The sequence below is a fragment of the Cynocephalus volans genome, chromosome 13 (genome assembly GCF_027409185.1).
Source record: "Cynocephalus volans isolate mCynVol1 chromosome 13, mCynVol1.pri, whole genome shotgun sequence".
Classification (NCBI taxonomy): domain Eukaryota; kingdom Metazoa; phylum Chordata; class Mammalia; order Dermoptera; family Cynocephalidae; genus Cynocephalus; species Cynocephalus volans.
The window spans coordinates 51,992,776-52,010,993 of record NC_084472.1 but is presented as its reverse complement, the minus strand read 5'-3'; the positions used below and the strand labels follow the sequence as shown (position 1 = coordinate 52,010,993).

The 18,218-nt window shown below is 31.7% G+C and overlaps 1 protein-coding gene across 3 annotated transcripts in view; it reads right to left on the bottom strand.

Moving 5' to 3' along the window:
- Positions 1-18,218, bottom strand: part of WDR7 (WD repeat domain 7) — a 362,337-nt gene that overhangs the window by 144,075 nt on the left and 200,044 nt on the right. For all 3 annotated transcript variants that reach the window (XM_063077001.1, XM_063077002.1, XM_063077003.1), the window contains exon 21: positions 1,084-1,305. In XM_063077001.1, coding sequence (XP_062933071.1) covers positions 1,084-1,305 — 222 coding nt within the window. The remainder of the gene's footprint in view (positions 1-1,083; positions 1,306-18,218) is intronic.

Genomic DNA, 18,218 nt, shown 5'->3' with positions numbered 1-18,218 from the left:
GTTATTATTACTCTCAGAATATCAATGTCAGATAGAGATCAAAAGATTATCACTAATAAGTATTCGTTGAATTAGAGTCTTTAAAAAAAAAAGTAGTTATTGAAAGACTTTCATAATAAAAGCCACTAACATGGCTCCTTGGTCTTATGGCAAAAGCATATGATAATAGTGCAATGAAGTTTTAACAAAGTAACATATCTCTTTTCCCCTTGCTTGAAGGCCAAAAACCCAAAAGAATATGGCGCACTTTGTTCAACAAAGAATATCTTGTGATATATTCAGGAGAATTGTACTTGGGCCTTAAGATGAAGGAATTTATTACAAATAATATGAAAAATGATTTGTGATATGATAGGAGTACTTTGACCTTACCAAAAGAAGCTCTGACACTGAAGTACCAAAACACCTTATTATAAAATAACCTGAACTATTGCTATCACACCAAGCACAGAACTGAAGACATCAATAAGACACAAACCCTCTGAGCTCTGATTGTACATAGTTCAGTCATTTAAAAGTTGTTACTGAAGCATTTTTTATTTTTTATTTTTTTATTTTTTATTTTTATTTTTATTTTTATTTATTTATTTATTTTTTTTTGTCGTTTTTTCGTGACCGGCACTCAGCCAGTGAGTGCACTGGTCAGTCCTATATAGGATCCGAACCCGCGGCGGGAGCGTCGCCGCGCTGCTAGCACAGCACTCTACCAAGTGCGCCACGGGCTCGGCCCCTGAAGCATTTTTTAAATTACAGAGGTAATTCATTATTTTAGGAGTTAGAAGCTTTAACTTGAAGCTAGCTTTCATAAATTCTGGCTAGAGTCTTGACTAAAAATACAAAAACAAAAAGCTCAGAAACATGTTATTTCAAGAAAAAAATTTAAAAGACCATATTTTAAGTTTAAAAAAGAAGTTGAGGTAACTAATTAAAGACAATGTGCCAATCAGATAGCACTGCTTTCTAACTTTATTCAAGCATTTAGATGAGCTAAAACTCAGGATATTATTCAATATTTTGAGAGATTGTTGACAAATAACATGAATTGAGAAGGAGCAGATCAGCATTAGAAATTTAAAAACTTACAAGTATGTCTGGCCAGTGAATAGTTGGATCCACCACTAGTCAAACCAAATCCCTCAGGAATCTGACTTGAGCTTCGAGGTCTGGTCAACAGTTTAGGAGGTTCAATTTCAGCACCAAATTCAGCTCCTATTACTCCTAATAAAACAATAGCAGTAGCTTGCTTCCGTCTTTCTTCATAAGATGTTGAAATTTTTTTCATTTGTGGGACACTTGATAAGCAACCTGAAAACCAAAACATAGGAATATAAATTAAAAGAATATCAATACAAAAAAAGACACATGATCAGAAAAAACATTCAAGATTGCATATTCAGGACAGAACAGTATTTTCAACAAGTGGCACTAAGACAACCGGGTACCCACACAGAAATAATGAATTTGAACCCCTATCTCTCTCCTCATATAAAAAAATCAACTAAAAATGGATCATGGTCTTAAATATAAGAACTAAAACTAAAGAACTTCAGAAGACAACGTAGGCATGCATCTTTTTGATCTTGGGTTGGGCAATGATTTCTCAGATATGATACCAAAAGCACAAGTTTTTTTTTTTTTTTTAAACTTAAATATGACTTCATCAATATTAGAAACTTGTGCTTGAAAAGGCAGAATCAATTAAGTGTAAGGACAACCCACAGACTCAGAGAAAATATTGTCAAATCATATATCTAAAGATTGTATCTAGAATATATAAAAAATTCTACAACTCAATAATGACAATTTGAAAATTTTCAAGGCCAAAGTGCACTTGAAAATATGCTCAATTTCATTACTCATTAGGAAAAATTCAAATAAAAAAGAACAAACACAATGTGACACCACCTCACATCTATTAGAATAGTTGTAATAAAAAAAAAAGACCACAACAAGTGTTATTAAGGATGTACAGAAGAAACTGAAACCCTTATGCATTGTTTGTGGAATGATTCAAATGGCACAACTACTTCGGAAAATAGTTTGGCAATTCCTCCAAAATATAAGCACAGAGTTACCATATGGCCCAGCAATTTCACTCCTAGGTATCTACCCAAGAGAAATGAAACAAGCGTATACACATAGATTGTACATGAATGTTCATGGAGGTTATCCTTAATAGCCTTCGAAGTAACTTAAATGGCCATTAACTGATGAAGGGATAAGCAAAATATGATATATCTATACAGTACAATATTATTTAGCAATAAAAAGGAATGAAGTACTGATATATGCCACAACACTAATGACCTTGAAAACACTGCGCTAAAGGAAAGAAGCCAATCACAGAAGACCACATATTGTATGATTCCATTTATATGAAACATCCAGAATGGGCAAATCTATAGAAGCAGAAAGTAGATTAGTGGTTGCCACAGGCTAGGTTGAAGGTGAAATTGTTAATGATGACTAATGAGTACTAGTTTTGAAGGTGATGAAACTGTTCTAAATATAGATTATGGTGATATCTGCACAACACCAAATAAGAATCATAGAATTCTACATTTTAAAAGGATGAATTTTATGGGATATAAATCATATCTCAATAAATATGTTTTTAAAAAAGATTTCTCAGTAACTAATTCATTAATCTGTCCATTAACTTAACTAATATGTATTGAGCATACAGTTTGGGCCAGGAAATGACAAACATCAAAATAAATAGCCCAGGTTCTCAAGAATCTCACAAACATGAAAAAGAAGAGAGCCTGTTCATAGAGGAGGTAATACTGGATTTAAGAATCAAAGTTCTAAGAAGGAGTTTGCCAGGCAAAAGAGGAGAAGGTTGACTATTTCATCCAGATGGACCAGTATGCAAAAAAGCAAGCAGACATTTGAAGAAATATCTGTAACCTGAGCAAAGCTCAGCATAGTTTCATATTCAGAAGAAATACCAGTGTGATACTCAAAAAAAGAAAGAAAAATAATTTTAAACCTCTATTAAAGTACCAACAAATAGGAATTAATGAGGGATTAACTTTTCTAACATAACACTGCTTCTTAAAATTTCCCTTCCCACTTTCCTTTCACTATGGTAACTATACTGCAATCACTCTCCCACAATTCTCCCAAGACCTGGTCCTTTGCTCAGTCCTACCCTTTTTTAGTTCTACTCCATTCTAAAAGCAGTCTATCCTTTATTTTTCATTTCACATTTATTATGCAATCTTACAAGCATCCAGAGAATTACCTAGAACAATTATAAAAAATGTCATGACACACATGTACACAGCTAACCAACTTTATAAAATCTTGCTTTTTTTTTTTTTTCTACAGGTGTTTCAGATTCTTAAAAACTAATTAACTAATGTGGATATAACTAAAGCCCACTGTGGATTCTGTCTTGACCTCATTGCCTTGCACTCCTGCTCTAGAAATCACCACAATCCTGACCTTATCAAATTTTATTTCTATTATATAATCATATCAACATTACCTGACATATCATATTAATATATTTTCTAGCTTTGAACTATGCTTGTATATCTAGGGTAAACCCTGGATAAATGGATGCATGAAGGGATAGTGATAGATAGACAGATATACAAACCAGTAGATCGACTCTAAACTAAATCTGCTAATTGGGTTTTTTACACCTATGTCCATAAATGAGATTATACTATATTTGTTGGATCTTAGTATCAACATAATACAAACCTCAAAAAGTGAATTAACTTCCCCTCTCCCATTCCCAGTGCCACTTCCATTCCCTCCCCTGCATTCTTTAAAAGATTCTTGAAATTTGATAAAAATTCTCCTCTGAAACTAATAGAATCTGCATCTCAGAACACTCCCCACCTGAAGTCAGGGAGTGGGGAATGACGGCAGAAACAGCAGGATGGAGGCAGGAATATTTTTTATTATGAATTCATTTTCTTTAATACTTCCTTATTTAGTTTGTCCTCCTTCCTCCTTCTCCTTCTTTTGATTATTTTTTCTTTTGTTTTGCAAATGGCTGGTCCAGGGATCCAAACCCTTGACCTTGGTATAACACCACACTGTAATCAACTAAGCCAATCAGCCAGCTTCTTCTTGTTCTTGAGTCATTTCTGGCAGCAAATAGTGATAAAAGAATTATCAATTTCACTTCAGTTTTCAAATTTATTGGTGAAGTTATGTATAGTATTCTCTACAGCTAAAAAAATCTCAGTTGCATCAGTTGCTATGGATCCTTTCAACACTGTGCATTTGCACCTTCTCTAATATTATTTTTCATGCATTCTTAAACAGTTTTTCTAGAAATATATTTTATCAGATTATTTTCAAAAAATATTTTAGTTTTGATCTTATTGATTCATTGCTTCCTATTTCATTAATTTCTGCTCTTATTTTTATTATTTCTCCTTCTACTTTCTTTAGGTTTTCTCTCTTTTACCTCATTCTCTTTGTTTTGTTTCTGGGTTCTTAGATTGAACAAAACTCACTTATTTTCTCTATTTCCCATATGGTTAACACAGCCAGACACATATTTAATATCCATTTTCCTCTTTTTTTAATAACACAACCTCAATTTTATTCTGAATGTCCTTTCAATGTCCTTTCAGGAACTGAGGAAGCTATAGCCTAACACCTGGCTTTAAACTTTCTCCACGATGTATTTTATTTTAAGTCCTCTTTAGCTCATAGGAGCCAAAAGCCTGCTTCTGGAAAGCAGCTAATGGTTTTGGCCCAGATCATTACATTTCTATTTCATTACTGGTCCACAGAGATATCTTTTTTGAGCCTAGTTATATCTCCTTGGTTTTCTACTTGCATATTTTATCCATCATAGCCATATATTTGGCACAGAGGAATTAAAAAAGTGAATTCTTGCAGCCATCCTGATTGGAAGTCAGCTTTCCACTCTTTCTAATATTAATCCACCTGGCTTTTCAGGCCACTTTCACTTCTTTGCTTTTTATGTTGATTAAATCAATACAACAAAGGGCATTCAGATCTCAGTATGCCAACCAAGAAATTAGCAGCAAGGCCCTCTGAATACTTTCAGGTATTTTGTTTTATTTCATCTTTGTTTTTTGGCTTTGTCTTTCTATATTACTGGAGGTAAGCCAAGCTTAAGAGGTACACCACCATAAGAGGCCTCAAATGGAAAGCTGAAGACTTTTAATCTTTGGTTAATGAAAAGCCATTGAATAATTTTGTATAAAGTGGTGACATTATATTTATTCATTATTAGAAAGATCATGATAGTGTCAGCATGGAGGATGGACTGTGTGGTGAAACAAGACTAGTATCAAGGAGAACCAAAAAGAAACTCCTGCAATGATCAGGTGGAAAATATTAATATTAATATCAGTGGTGTAATATTAATATCAGTGGTACAAGCAGTCCATTTGATCTGTCATTACTCAGTTATTCAACATGTAAGAATTGCAGGTCTAGTGTATGCCTGACATTATGCTAAATATAAATTAATAAAAATGAGAAAAGCAAAGTCCTGCTCTCATTGAACTTAACAGCTACTAAACAGGAAATGGACCCGTGTAGGTTACAGAATCAATGAGAACTTTATGGACTGAGAGAACAATATGTTTAAGAACCTAAAGCATGAAGGGACTTGATTTATATTTCAAGAAGAGATAAGTTGGCTGGAACTCTATGACTCAAAACGAATGGTAGAAAATGAGGTAGGAGGGGCATGCAAGGGCCAGATCATACATGGCTCTTTAGTCACACTCTCATTTCAATTTTTAGACCAAAAACAATGGGAAGATTCTCAAGATAGGTTTTATGCTACAGAGCAACTTACTTAGATTTAGGGTTCTAGAAAAACACTCTGGCCATGGTATGAAAAATGTTGGAAGTAGGGTGATCAATTAAAACGGTACTGTAGATATCAAGGTGAGAGATTAAGGTTGATTTGGTTTTAAATTGTTGAATAGGAGAATCGGAGAAGTAGACAGCTTCAAGACACACGGTAAGATCTGGGTAATTGATGGAAACACTGCAGAAAGATTTGAGCTGTCATGCCCAGAGTTCTTTTAAAAATCCTGATTAACTAAACAAAAACAAAACAAAACAGAACAAAAATATCCTGCCAAAAGAAGTAGCTGTATGTGTTGCTGAAATTAGATATTTAATACTGTTCTTGATTTCTTTTTATTAAGAGGATTTATTGGTTTGCTTAGAAATTAATTTGCCTTTAAAAAGTTTATTCATCTTCTTCTGTTGAAATTAATCTGATATTTGCATGCTTTTGGAAAACTTTAGAGAACTATTTCAAATAATTATAGACTATAAAATGAAATGTGTAAATTTTAATAAGTTTTACATCTCCAGTTTTAGTGAAAATTAGAAGCCCTACTTTATACAGAATATTTTGTTATTCATCTGTTATTCAGTTTATGTATTTGTTATTTGAACAAATAAATGTGCATATCCTTGTTTAAAAAAATTAAAAATTTAAAAAATTTTTTGAAAAATGAAGAAGAGAAATAGGTGTGGCTTTTCCACAGCTGTATTACAAAAAAAGAAAGAAAGAAAGAAAGAAACCACCTGGAGGACATGACTTTTTAGAATACACTTTAAATTACATTGTTTAGCTGTACTGAAGGGCCAAATAGATCTGGATGTGGGCAAGAAGACCTAGCCGAGTCTAAGAAATGGAAATGGTGGGATATTATAAAGAATACAATAATAGAAAAGAAATACTTAAGGAAAAGCAGGGGAGGGTTATCTAGGAAAATAAGAAGGTATCATTAAAGAGTATTTACTATTTCCCTGGATTCCAAGAAAAGCTTGATACAATTGTTGAGTACAAAAAATATTTGTCATTGTTGCTACAGGTATAGTTTCTTACCTTCTGCACATCATACTTTATTGGTTTCTCTTTTTTTCCTAAAAATTTGCCATTAGTTTTTAAGTAGTATACAGAAAGACAGAAGTCCACAATTAGTCCACAGAGAATAGATTCATCTCTAAAAATATTCTAATTCTTTCATGTGAAACTTTAGGCATTACTCATTTTCCTAATTTGTTTAATTTTGTATAATGTATTTCAAATCACATGCAGGCTGCTTTATAATGATGCTCCTCCAATGTTACAAAATTATTTTATAACTTTCAAGGTTATGATAAATCATATTTCATGGATTTATAAGAAATGCAATTTTGAGTACAGAAAAGACTTGTTGTAAAAACCTGAGATTTAAATGTTTTAAAATATTTCATTAACATTAAGAAATATCTTCAAACCACAGTATGCATGTCTCCCTCTTCAAGGAAATTTTCTAGTTTTTTAAAGACTGAGAGGAAATGTTAGTAAAAAGCATTAGCAGATACATGCTATTACAGATTCTAAGTATGACACTGATCTGTGATAGTTAAAGGGAACTAAAGTGGGGGGGAAAACACCTAAAAGCTTCATACTAAGAAGAAAAAAAATCAATAATCACTGCCTACGTGTTCAGGGGACCTTAATTCGAGACAAAGTGATATTTAACAGTTTGATAATCTATATCTCAGCACATGCATTTAAAACCAACTCTCTTTATGCACAAGAACTAGTAAGAGTTCTGTACAACTGCAGCTAGACTCACGCACTACGTATTTTACTCTATGCATAGTATTCTTGAAACAGGAAGCAAACCAAGCTCCCCTCCCCCCACATCTCAGCAAGAGCATGCTCCATAACAATAGTTCAAAGGAAAGCTCTATTCTGCAGTTGCACTGATTGTTCTGTCAGCTGACCTCTGCAGAAGGGAATTGCTAACCGCTGCCTAGCTCCTTAGCTGACAAATGAATGATCGCAGCTCCATCTATTTTCACTACGGCTGCCTCTAGCCCAGGTGCTCAGACAGAGAGCCCGGTGTGACATCTTAGATCAAGATGAATTGGCACAAACTCCTGATCCAAGATTGTTTTATACCATTTAATTTAGTTTCTTCCCCTGCTTGGATGAGCACAGCTCTGGTTATGGATTTCTATTCTAATGTACTGAAGCAGGCCCTGAAAGAAGCCAATGAAGCAGCTGCTAGAGCAAGGGACTGCAGGGATACTGATCAATAGGCAAGGCATTGACCCCAGCCATTCAGCCTCTGCAAGGGCCACTGCTTGAAGGGGGAGGGGGCACAGAAGCACACATGGGTTGCTTCCAGTAGGAAATTAAACAACAGGGGCATGTGGAGACCACCACCTCCATCCCTGGTCCCCCACCTTCTCTATGTTCTTTTTGTTTAATTACCTCAATCTTGTCTTAACCCCCACTATTTGGGTAGAAATTAAGACTTTAGGGAAATTTTAATAATGTACTTTCAAAGAGCCATTTGTAAATTTTAATCCCTAAGCTAATAAAAAGAATCGTAACAGGTGCCCTCTGCTAAGTGGCCAAAATACGAAATCTTAATTAGCTGTCAAGTACATCACTTGCTGTAATTTAAAGTTTGTAATGTGCATAGGTTCATAAGAATACTGTCCAACTGGCTATTAACACTACTGATGCTAAAATTCTGTGGGATGCAGTTTTTATCAGTACTCGGATCTGAAAAGATGACAGCTCTTTGTTAACAAGGAAAGAGGTAAAGAAGTAAGAACAAAAAAAGGAGCCCCTAAAAGAGATACTGACTTATTAGCGACTGTATAAGGTACAAATGCCCATCCCTACTACTATTCTAGAAATAACACTGTAATTTTGCATTTTTTAATTTTTCAGATTTGGAGACGTCTTTAAATTATTGGTTTTGCCTATATTTTCTGTTAAATAGTAGAAGAAATATGTAATTAGTCACAATGTTTTCCTATATATAAACTGACAATCAGATGGGAGATTTTGAGATATTAAAAATAAAATAATTCTTTAAAAGTAAACCTTTCTACAGTCTCATTCGTCTCATGAAAATTTGGCATTTTTTCACAAAGACATGCCTCCATTTAATCATGCTAAAGGGTGACATGGAGATCCATTTTCTTGACAGGACGGTTGATCACCCTATCACAGTAAGAAAATTAATACCTTCAACTAGCTCTGTGTGGAAAACAGAAGATACATGCAACAGTAAGGACAGAAATGTTCTACATTTTAACTTACAAACAGAATATATGTTTTTTGTGAAAATAATAGGTTTCCTCATTATTGGGTTTCTTTAAACAGAATACGTGGCTTTGATTTTATTAAAACAAACTTCTACTTTTACAGTGTTCCTCAAAAGTACATAATTATCTTTAGATTTAGCATAATTGACTCTAGATTTACTCAAACAGGAGTAAACACTTTACTTACAGCTTAACTAGAACATAAGTAAAATATTTGAGAAGTTTAAGCTATTTAAAGGACTATGAGATATTGATCACTTCATTTAAAAAGCAGTCAGAGAGTGCAACCAAGAGGTCAAGATAAATTTAACAATTTGAAGCACTTTACTAAATAACTCTAAAGATCATGTTAATTGGCTTTGTGCAGTTCTAGGATAAAATTAATTTTATCCTAGCTTACAATAAAAGGATTAAGAGATATATTAAGTTCTTCAGTTTTAACTGGAATAGGAATCAATGGATTTGAATTAAGGCTAAAGGTGATTTTATGAGAGATGGACTACTGGCAGATACTTTATATCTGTTATTAGCCATATATTGATGGAGCTCTGTTACTGTATTACAGATTAAAACCTTAAAACCTTAGATAAGTAGATACCACCAATTTACTACTGTGAGAATATACTTTAAGAACTATGTGGTTTGACCTGGAAAAACTGTTTTAAAAAATTTGATTCTTTGTTCAGGATTGAGTATAAGAATGTTTTTATAGTTGACATATATATTATAATAAGGAAATTTTTATTAAAAATTAATGAAATAATGTGGTTGGATTCAATCAGAATTCCCTCCAAAGTTATAACTATATTTATATATTTATGCAACTATAAGATTTTAAATATATTTAAAACATATTCCATATCACAAACATATCACTAGGTTTTTTAGGTTTTTTTTTAACCAACATACTATATTAAGATTGGTATTAACATACCAATTTTATGCCAGAAATTTCTGGCACATGGTAGAGTCCAAGTGACATTCACAATGATATGAATATTTTCTGAATCTGATATAAATTTCAATATACCATAAAACATCACTTTGGAAATTCAGAAATGTGTTTGCTCATGATAAATAAAAATAAAATATTAAATGTTTTTATTTTAAATAATGATATGTTTTAGAATCATAGAGATAAACTGCTTTTAATATGTGCTGCCAAGTAATATGAAAAATGCAGTTTGTATTTATTTAATAAGATGTATGTTTTATAAATGAAAAAATAACCATGACTTTGTAAGACTTTACATAAATGATCATCAAAATCATGAGTTGCAGGATTTAACAGCAGAAAGCTGAAGGGCAGCATGCAAAGTTTAAAGTAATTTAGATTAAACTAGAAAATGCTTTCTATTACGGTTTTTACAACCTTGTTTTATTTGCAATAAAGTATATTTTCTAATATTAGGTTTTGATAAATTATTAAAAACAAACAGTAAAGTGAATTTTGTTAATATTGACAATCATAAGGACAAGGGAATTTTCAGAATTAAGACACATGGTTTACTATTTACGTCTAAATTCAGTTAGAATAGTCTTAGCATATCATTCAAAGCTCTACAAATGTTACTCAATACAGCTACAAAAGATTTCTTTCTTCTTTCAGATCAGTAAAATCTTTTTCTAAAATTTTCACTTTTATCTATTTACCTTTTCTCAGCCCCAAGGATATTTTAAATATGATGCAGCAGTATCAGCAAGATACTGACTATAAAAATACATAAAATGAGTTGACAATAATACAGGACAATGAAATTTATCCAGTCAAAATATATTTTAAGCTGGATTTTCAAAAGCGAGTTGAATTTAAATTGTCTTTTAGATATACTTTAATCAAAATAATCTTCCTCCTGACTAACTACTATCTAAATTGATGTACTTGGTTGCCTAATGGAATACTGACAATTTATTTTTAAGATATACCTTTTTAATAATTATTATATGTTGCTAATCAAATATGTTAACTCTATATATACACACATACATACATTACATATACATAATTATACACATCCATGTATAACATTCTTAGTGAGTCTACCAAGACATTATATCTAAGTGAGCTAGAACTACATTTCTGAGATTTTAAAATGTGTTGTGCATGTTTTAGAATTATAATGAGAAAAATATTGGCCCTCAGTAGAGTTTTCACAGTGTAAATAAATTGTTTCCACATATGTTTGGCCCAAACATTTTGGATGCCTAGTTGCTATTCTCAGGGTGCTTAAGACTGATAAAGTACAAACCATGAAAATGTCAAATTTTGCCAGTAACAGTACTCTTCCAAATAAGCACGTTAATAATAGGGGGAAAAAATCTTAAAAATAAGCAAAACTCTTTAAATACTAATTCATTTTTAAAACAATTTGGTTTTAAAAGAATTTAAAATGCTAGAGTATTCACTAATTAAATTTCAGTTATCCAATGTACCCTATTTCTTAGTCAAATCTTCAAAGATTAATTTGTTAAATGGGAATTCAAAAATGCAAGGAGTGGTGACAAGCTAGTGTGTGAAAAAGGGCTCAAAGACCTCACTGTCATGGTGGTGAATCCAGGTCTCAGGCTCATGTGGAGAATCTGTGGATCTATGACACTGTAAACATTTGTAATTGAGTCCTTTTTCTAAACCAAGTGCTTTTATATGAACATCACATATTATTTTTATTTGTTGGCATTCTTAGAGCTCTACAATATTTTTAAATATGGCAAATAAATTTGATATGAAAAAATAAGATTGCTGATGGTTATATGGACATGTAAATTTCTACCTGTGCACTTAAAAGTAAAGTGTGCACGTTTTCTGCATCTTCCTCTCTACCTCCTAAAGAAAAAAAAATGAACTGATTAAAAATAACTATCATGAAGCACTTCAACATTTACTTTCAAACTTTCACGTTATTACCAAAGCTGTATGTACAGCATATTAGCAGCATAGGAGCTTTTCCCATTGCATTAAAAACATCTTTGAGTTGCCTTGTGACACATCTGCCAGTGTTTTCCTTGTACCTACTGACAGGGCATATGCTCCTCATATCGATGAGGCTTTTACTGTTGTTGTTGCTGCTGAAGCAGTTTCCCCTTCACAAACACTGAAGTAAACATGCATGCTATTAATTGGTATGTATGCACGATAGCCCCCTGCTGGAAAACAATAGGTTCTGCAAATGCATATTTCCTGTTATTGCTGATTAAGCCATTTTGAAATAATCCCCTTTGCACATATGTGTATTACGTATGTGTGCATTTGATGAAATACCCAAAGTCATTTCCCACTAAATTAGATAAAAGCAAAATATATGACCACTCTAAATGATTTTCTTTTTCAAAGAAAAAATTTAATATTATCACTTGGAGGTGTGTCAATTATTTCAATAGTTATAAACTTAAGCTTTGAGAGCAATTTACATGTTTTTCAAGTAATTCATGTAACAATTTCTTTTTCTTCACATAGATACTGTCTACACCTGCTTTTCCATAATCTATCATTATCTCATTTTTTCCTTTATTCCCTACCTGAATGTCAAAAAGTCAATTTTTTTCTTTGCCCTTACTTTTATTGCAGACATTATCAGTTTGGCAGAAAATTGAGATTTTAAAAATCCCAAATACCTAAAACATTTATATAATCAGAAATCTTACAGGTAATAATTATTTCTGAAACTTTTATATTCTTCATTCAATTTACTTTTCAAAGGCGAATCTGAGACACGTCAAGTTTAAAAAACTGTACAAATTATAACATTTAAGAAGACTGTTATTAGCTTTTTCATGAGGAAAGGAATATTGCAGAAATACAGTGGTTAGTGGCTTGTAAAATTATAGAAATCTGAAAACACAGCAAATCATTCTCATAGTTAATCTTTTCTCATACAGTTATTGTTTAGAAAAAGACAACTCTGCAATGTGATTTACTTATAAAAAATACTTGAGCAGACGTGCATTTCTGTAAAAGATCAAATAGAACACAAGAGTTAAAATTTGGTGAACGGTTAGAAGACATTCTATGAAGATTATATACCTGTGCATTACAGTGCAGTGACCTGAGGTCATCTTTATGGATCAAATGACAAATCATTATCAGATTCGCTTAAAAAATATTTTCACCCGTAATTATCTCTATCAACTCAATGATATAAAACTGAGATAAAAAGAGGTAACTGCCTTGCTCTACCTCCGACGAGTTAACAGGTACATCTGTTCATTTATAAGGAGTATTTATAGTATTCATTTTTCTACATTACTATACATTTGGTCATAATAATGAAACAATGACATGACTAAAAGTTACCAGTTTTTAAAGGTTTGTTTGCAGTAAATTAGAACCCCTAAGGGATTTCTACCTTTTATTTTTCTTAGCACATTACTTTGTAATGCTATCTCTGATTCTGAAAAATGATCACCTTATTTTACATGTTATTTTTTCTTCTGCTTTCTTCACCATGAAAATGTTAAGTAGAAATAATGGAGCATAGTTAGGGGCAACATAGTATCTTAGAAATTAATGGCCACATGTAGTAATAGCACACCTGAGAAAATTTGTGGTGGGTAATCCCAAAGTATTATAGTAAAAATTTTAATTATCTAGTCCACAAATAGCAGAGATACATGAGCTACAAATAGCTCAGACATATGAGATTTTATCTTCTTTTTTTAGTATCATGTGAGTTTTTAAAACCTGATAAAGATTAATATATGGTACAATTCCCTAAGAACTATAAAAGTTAAAAAAAAAAAAAGAGGAGAAATAAAAAGGCCAAAGACAAATGTGAATTTTAATTTACTAATCACATTAATAGATGATCAAGAAAGCAAACCTTTGAAAAAGAAAGAGGCAAGTAAGCAAAAGTAAACTAAGCATTCATGCTAAAACTCTAAAAGTCACTTACGAAGTGAACCATAGCCTCAAACTAAGTAGATACACATTATTAGCCACAACCCACCTCCACTCCCCCAAAAGTGGTCTGACTATAGCCAAAGGAATATGCATGCGGGTAAATGGCTAATGCTTATTTTCCCAGAGATTTCTACTTAGCTTCAGAGAGCTGGAAGAAATAGAAAGTTTGAATTGCTATTAGACAGCTACACAGAATTTACATTTCTGATCTTATATGTTTGGGTTTTCATCATTTTTAAGCCACATGTAGAGAAATAAATTATGTGCCGATAAACTTATTGCAGATGATTTTAAAATTATTTCACATTCCTTCATTTTATAATGGCGACAACTAGTTTATCAAATTAACCCTAGTTGTTATTTGGCAATTTTTTTTCTCAGACCTTTTTTCTGTATATATAGGATTTCTTTTACTATATACCTTTGCAAATAAGCATATACATATATTAAAACTTACTAATATTCTCTTTCATGTAACTATTCTATATAATTTCCTCTTAATTAGTTAATTCCATTTAGAATTTGGACCCGAGTTGCCTATCTTGCACATATCAAACTAAAACAGCCTTTGGTCTTTCAATTTTTGTATAGTTCCTTCCAATGTTCAACTTAGCACATATGCCTGGAGATACTGGATATCTAATTCATTGATTTGTTACATTTATGGATTCGGAAAAGCTACCATTCTTGAAAAGAACACTAAAAGTTTTATGATTTAACCTATACGTGTATGTAGTCAGATACTCAGGTTTGTAAGACACCATGCTATTTTAAAAGATTAGTTTTAAAACAATCCGTTTCTGCTACATGGTAAAACAATCATTTCCTCAAAATTTTCCCTGATTAGCTCACATCACTAGGTAATTTAGGAGTTGTAAAGAGATAGCTTTCTAGTCTTCTCTTATCTTATCTTTTATTAAGACAGATAGATACTTCCATTTATAAAAAACTGCAAAATACATATGTATTGATGCTCGATAAACACTTAGACCCAGGATGGCTCTTATTGTATGTAACTGCTCTGAGTCTTTTTTGACAGGAACAAAAAAGGAACATAAAATCAAGAAAAGATAACAACTAACTCCTGACACCAACACTGCTGCAAGACCACCAGTATCAGGATCATAAATTGCCATATAAGGGCTCAAAACAAGACAGATGAAAACAATCCAAAGTAATATAACTTGTCTCTTTTATTAGCAAAAGAAAAGAAATAATTTCTCTAATACTTTATCCAATGTTTTTGATTTCTACAAAAATATTCAAATAACAAGAAAGTATATTTACTTACAGAAAAAAATCCTCTCAAAATACATTAAAAATAACAGGTTCCCCATTTAAAAAACACCAACAGAAAAAAACTGAAAGTCATCTTTTAAATAATTTTTCAAATATTAGGCTCATACAAATTCCATCTGCTCATTTAAGGTGCTTCACCCATCTACTAGTATTTGTATTTGTTATAATGACATAATTACAAGATTACAGATAATCACTTTCCAAATTCTTTTACAAAAACAGAAATACCGTTAAGATTTCAAAAGGAAAAAAAAAAAAAATCATAAGTAGAGTGTGTAAAATATCTCCTACGTCCTAGATAAGATGACTGCTCTGGGGCAATTTTAGAATTTTAGAAAAACAAGGGGATCATAGAGGTATCCTTGTAACAAACTAATACCCATTATTTATAGACAAGGAAGGTTAAGAAGGTTAAGTGCTCAAGTGATAAGGTGAAGGGCACAAAGAGTGGGCATTCATGGCAACTTCATTACAAATCGATCTCTAGAATATTTACTGGCCTTTATTTCAGTGTTTGCTGCATAAAAACTAGTTAATATTTGACACTTGCTCCATGATGAATCTCCTTTAGGTATCTTCAAATTCTATATAACTTAAAATGTTTGCTAAAAAAATAATGGGCAAACAAAATTTACAGTTAGAAAGAAGTTTAAGTTTGGTCTATAGTATCTAATACTGTAATGTTATTTACATTTTCTACTTGTCTATTTTAAAAAATGTAAAAAATTTGGAGGAGATATTCTATTAAGTATATGAGTAATGGTATTAAATTGGTTTATATGGATTACTGAAACATGCTAAAAACAATATAAATTACTGAGCAGGAATGTCATTACCATCCAGAAACCAAATACTTTGATAATTTTGACAATAATAAAATCAGCATGTCATCAACAGGAACATCAACAATTTCTACAGAAGAAAAATTTCTTCAACTACAATATATGGTGAAAAATATGAATTCAAAATATTAATTTAACTCTTAATTACGTCTGCATAAACTTTCCTATAAGTCAATGTCTATTATAAGCACGCATTCACAAATATTTTCTAAAGTCACAAACTGAACTCCAAATATTGCAGATGAATTCATGATCATTTCTGAAGTTCACATCATAATATCAGAGAATATCTAAGAGTCACCACAAGGGTTAAGACAATCATTTTCTACTGCATACTAGTGCTATTCTAAGCCGATAGTGTGTTTAAATCCACACCAATGAAATCAATATAGCACTGTTCTATTCAAGGTGAGACCAAATAAACCTGTCTGAAGCTTTGAGAAATAGGCTTTGCAGTATACTTTGAGTGCTAAATGCCTTTCAGTCCAGAGATCTGTCATTAAATAATCATTAGCCATCATTCACTCTTCCTAAAAAGCTTAACATCTAAACTTGTTCAGCATCCACTAAAGCATTAGTATAGACTATCAAGTAAGTACTACTCATTAACACTTAGAGATGTTTCAACCACTCTACTTAACCATGCATTGTCATATCAAAAAACACCCCCAAATATTAATACACATTTACCACTGGATTAGAGAGCAATGAATACAAATGATTAGTAAGAAGGACATCGATGTAATGATCAGTCTCATTTAGATAACATGGCATAACCTCACAGAGCTACAATGAACTCTCTCATGGCTGATCTATTTAAATAAAACCCGGTGCCTTTCCTACCATTTAGCCTCATATATTATTCAGCATCACATATAAGTCAATAAAATTAAGTTGATCACAATAGAGAATTCATAAGGAGGTAATCCTGGCTTTGATCCTGAACATACTTTAAAATAATGTTTTCTTTATCAATGCTATTCATATTTCAGTTTCAATATATAATCATCTCAGTTGCTGAATATTTACTATAAAGAACCTTCCCTGCATTATTTGAGATATGAAGTAGCGACAGAAAATTAAAATATATTTATCTTCTTTACATTGCCTGAAAGATTAAATAAATAACATAGAATGGCCTTTATTTAGTAATGTTATTTGATCATATGCATAAATTTGATGGTCAAGGTAATTTTCCCTGTACTTATAAGAAGTTAACTCTTGTATGCTATTAAACTAGTCCTCTCAACTTCAAGCTAATATTAATGAAAATGTCATTTCTGCAAGACATTAATTTGTTCTTCATTTTTAAAAGCTCAAATAAAAATATATGGCCAGATACTTATGATCTCACCTACAGTTTTACAACTTAACACTTTCAATTTATTTAATATCGATTAAAACCTAAATGAGAGTCAAGACATTATATGAACATGTTATTTAGCTGGATGACATTTGAAATTTTCCTAGGAGTATTTAACTAAATGCAAAGTATAAATATTTTTTTTAGCTTTTAGGTACTTTAAAAATTCCAAACACCCATTGTATGTAACCAACTATAATATTTAGAAACTTCCAAGCATTCTAATTTTGTCCATTTAATCTATGGATTTTTCATTTTTTTCTCAATACCTCAACATAAAATTTCAATTGCTAAGATATGAAAATGTGAAATATTACTTGCATAGTTTGGTAAATGTATTATGACAATATTATATACCAATTTATAAAACAAGACTCAGAAATTAAAGAAGGCAGTATAAAACCAAATTTCATCATAGATAATTTTTAATGGTTGGCTTACATGCAACATTGAGATTTTTAGAACTTGACTTTCAATGCACTAAGAAATATAAAATGGCCATTTCTTTTCCCTTGTTAAGGTACATCAATAGGTACACTGAACTGATCAAATAGTTAACTAAAAACAAAATACCAGTCTAGTAATTATGAAAGGAAAAACTACTTTGGAAAAATTCAAGAAAAAATAGTAAAACTAAAACTCATCTACTTATGAGGGGTTTTCAGAGTTCATGGAAAGATTCCTATTATCTTTTCATTGTATTTTTGCACAAACTTCTTGAAGTACCTTC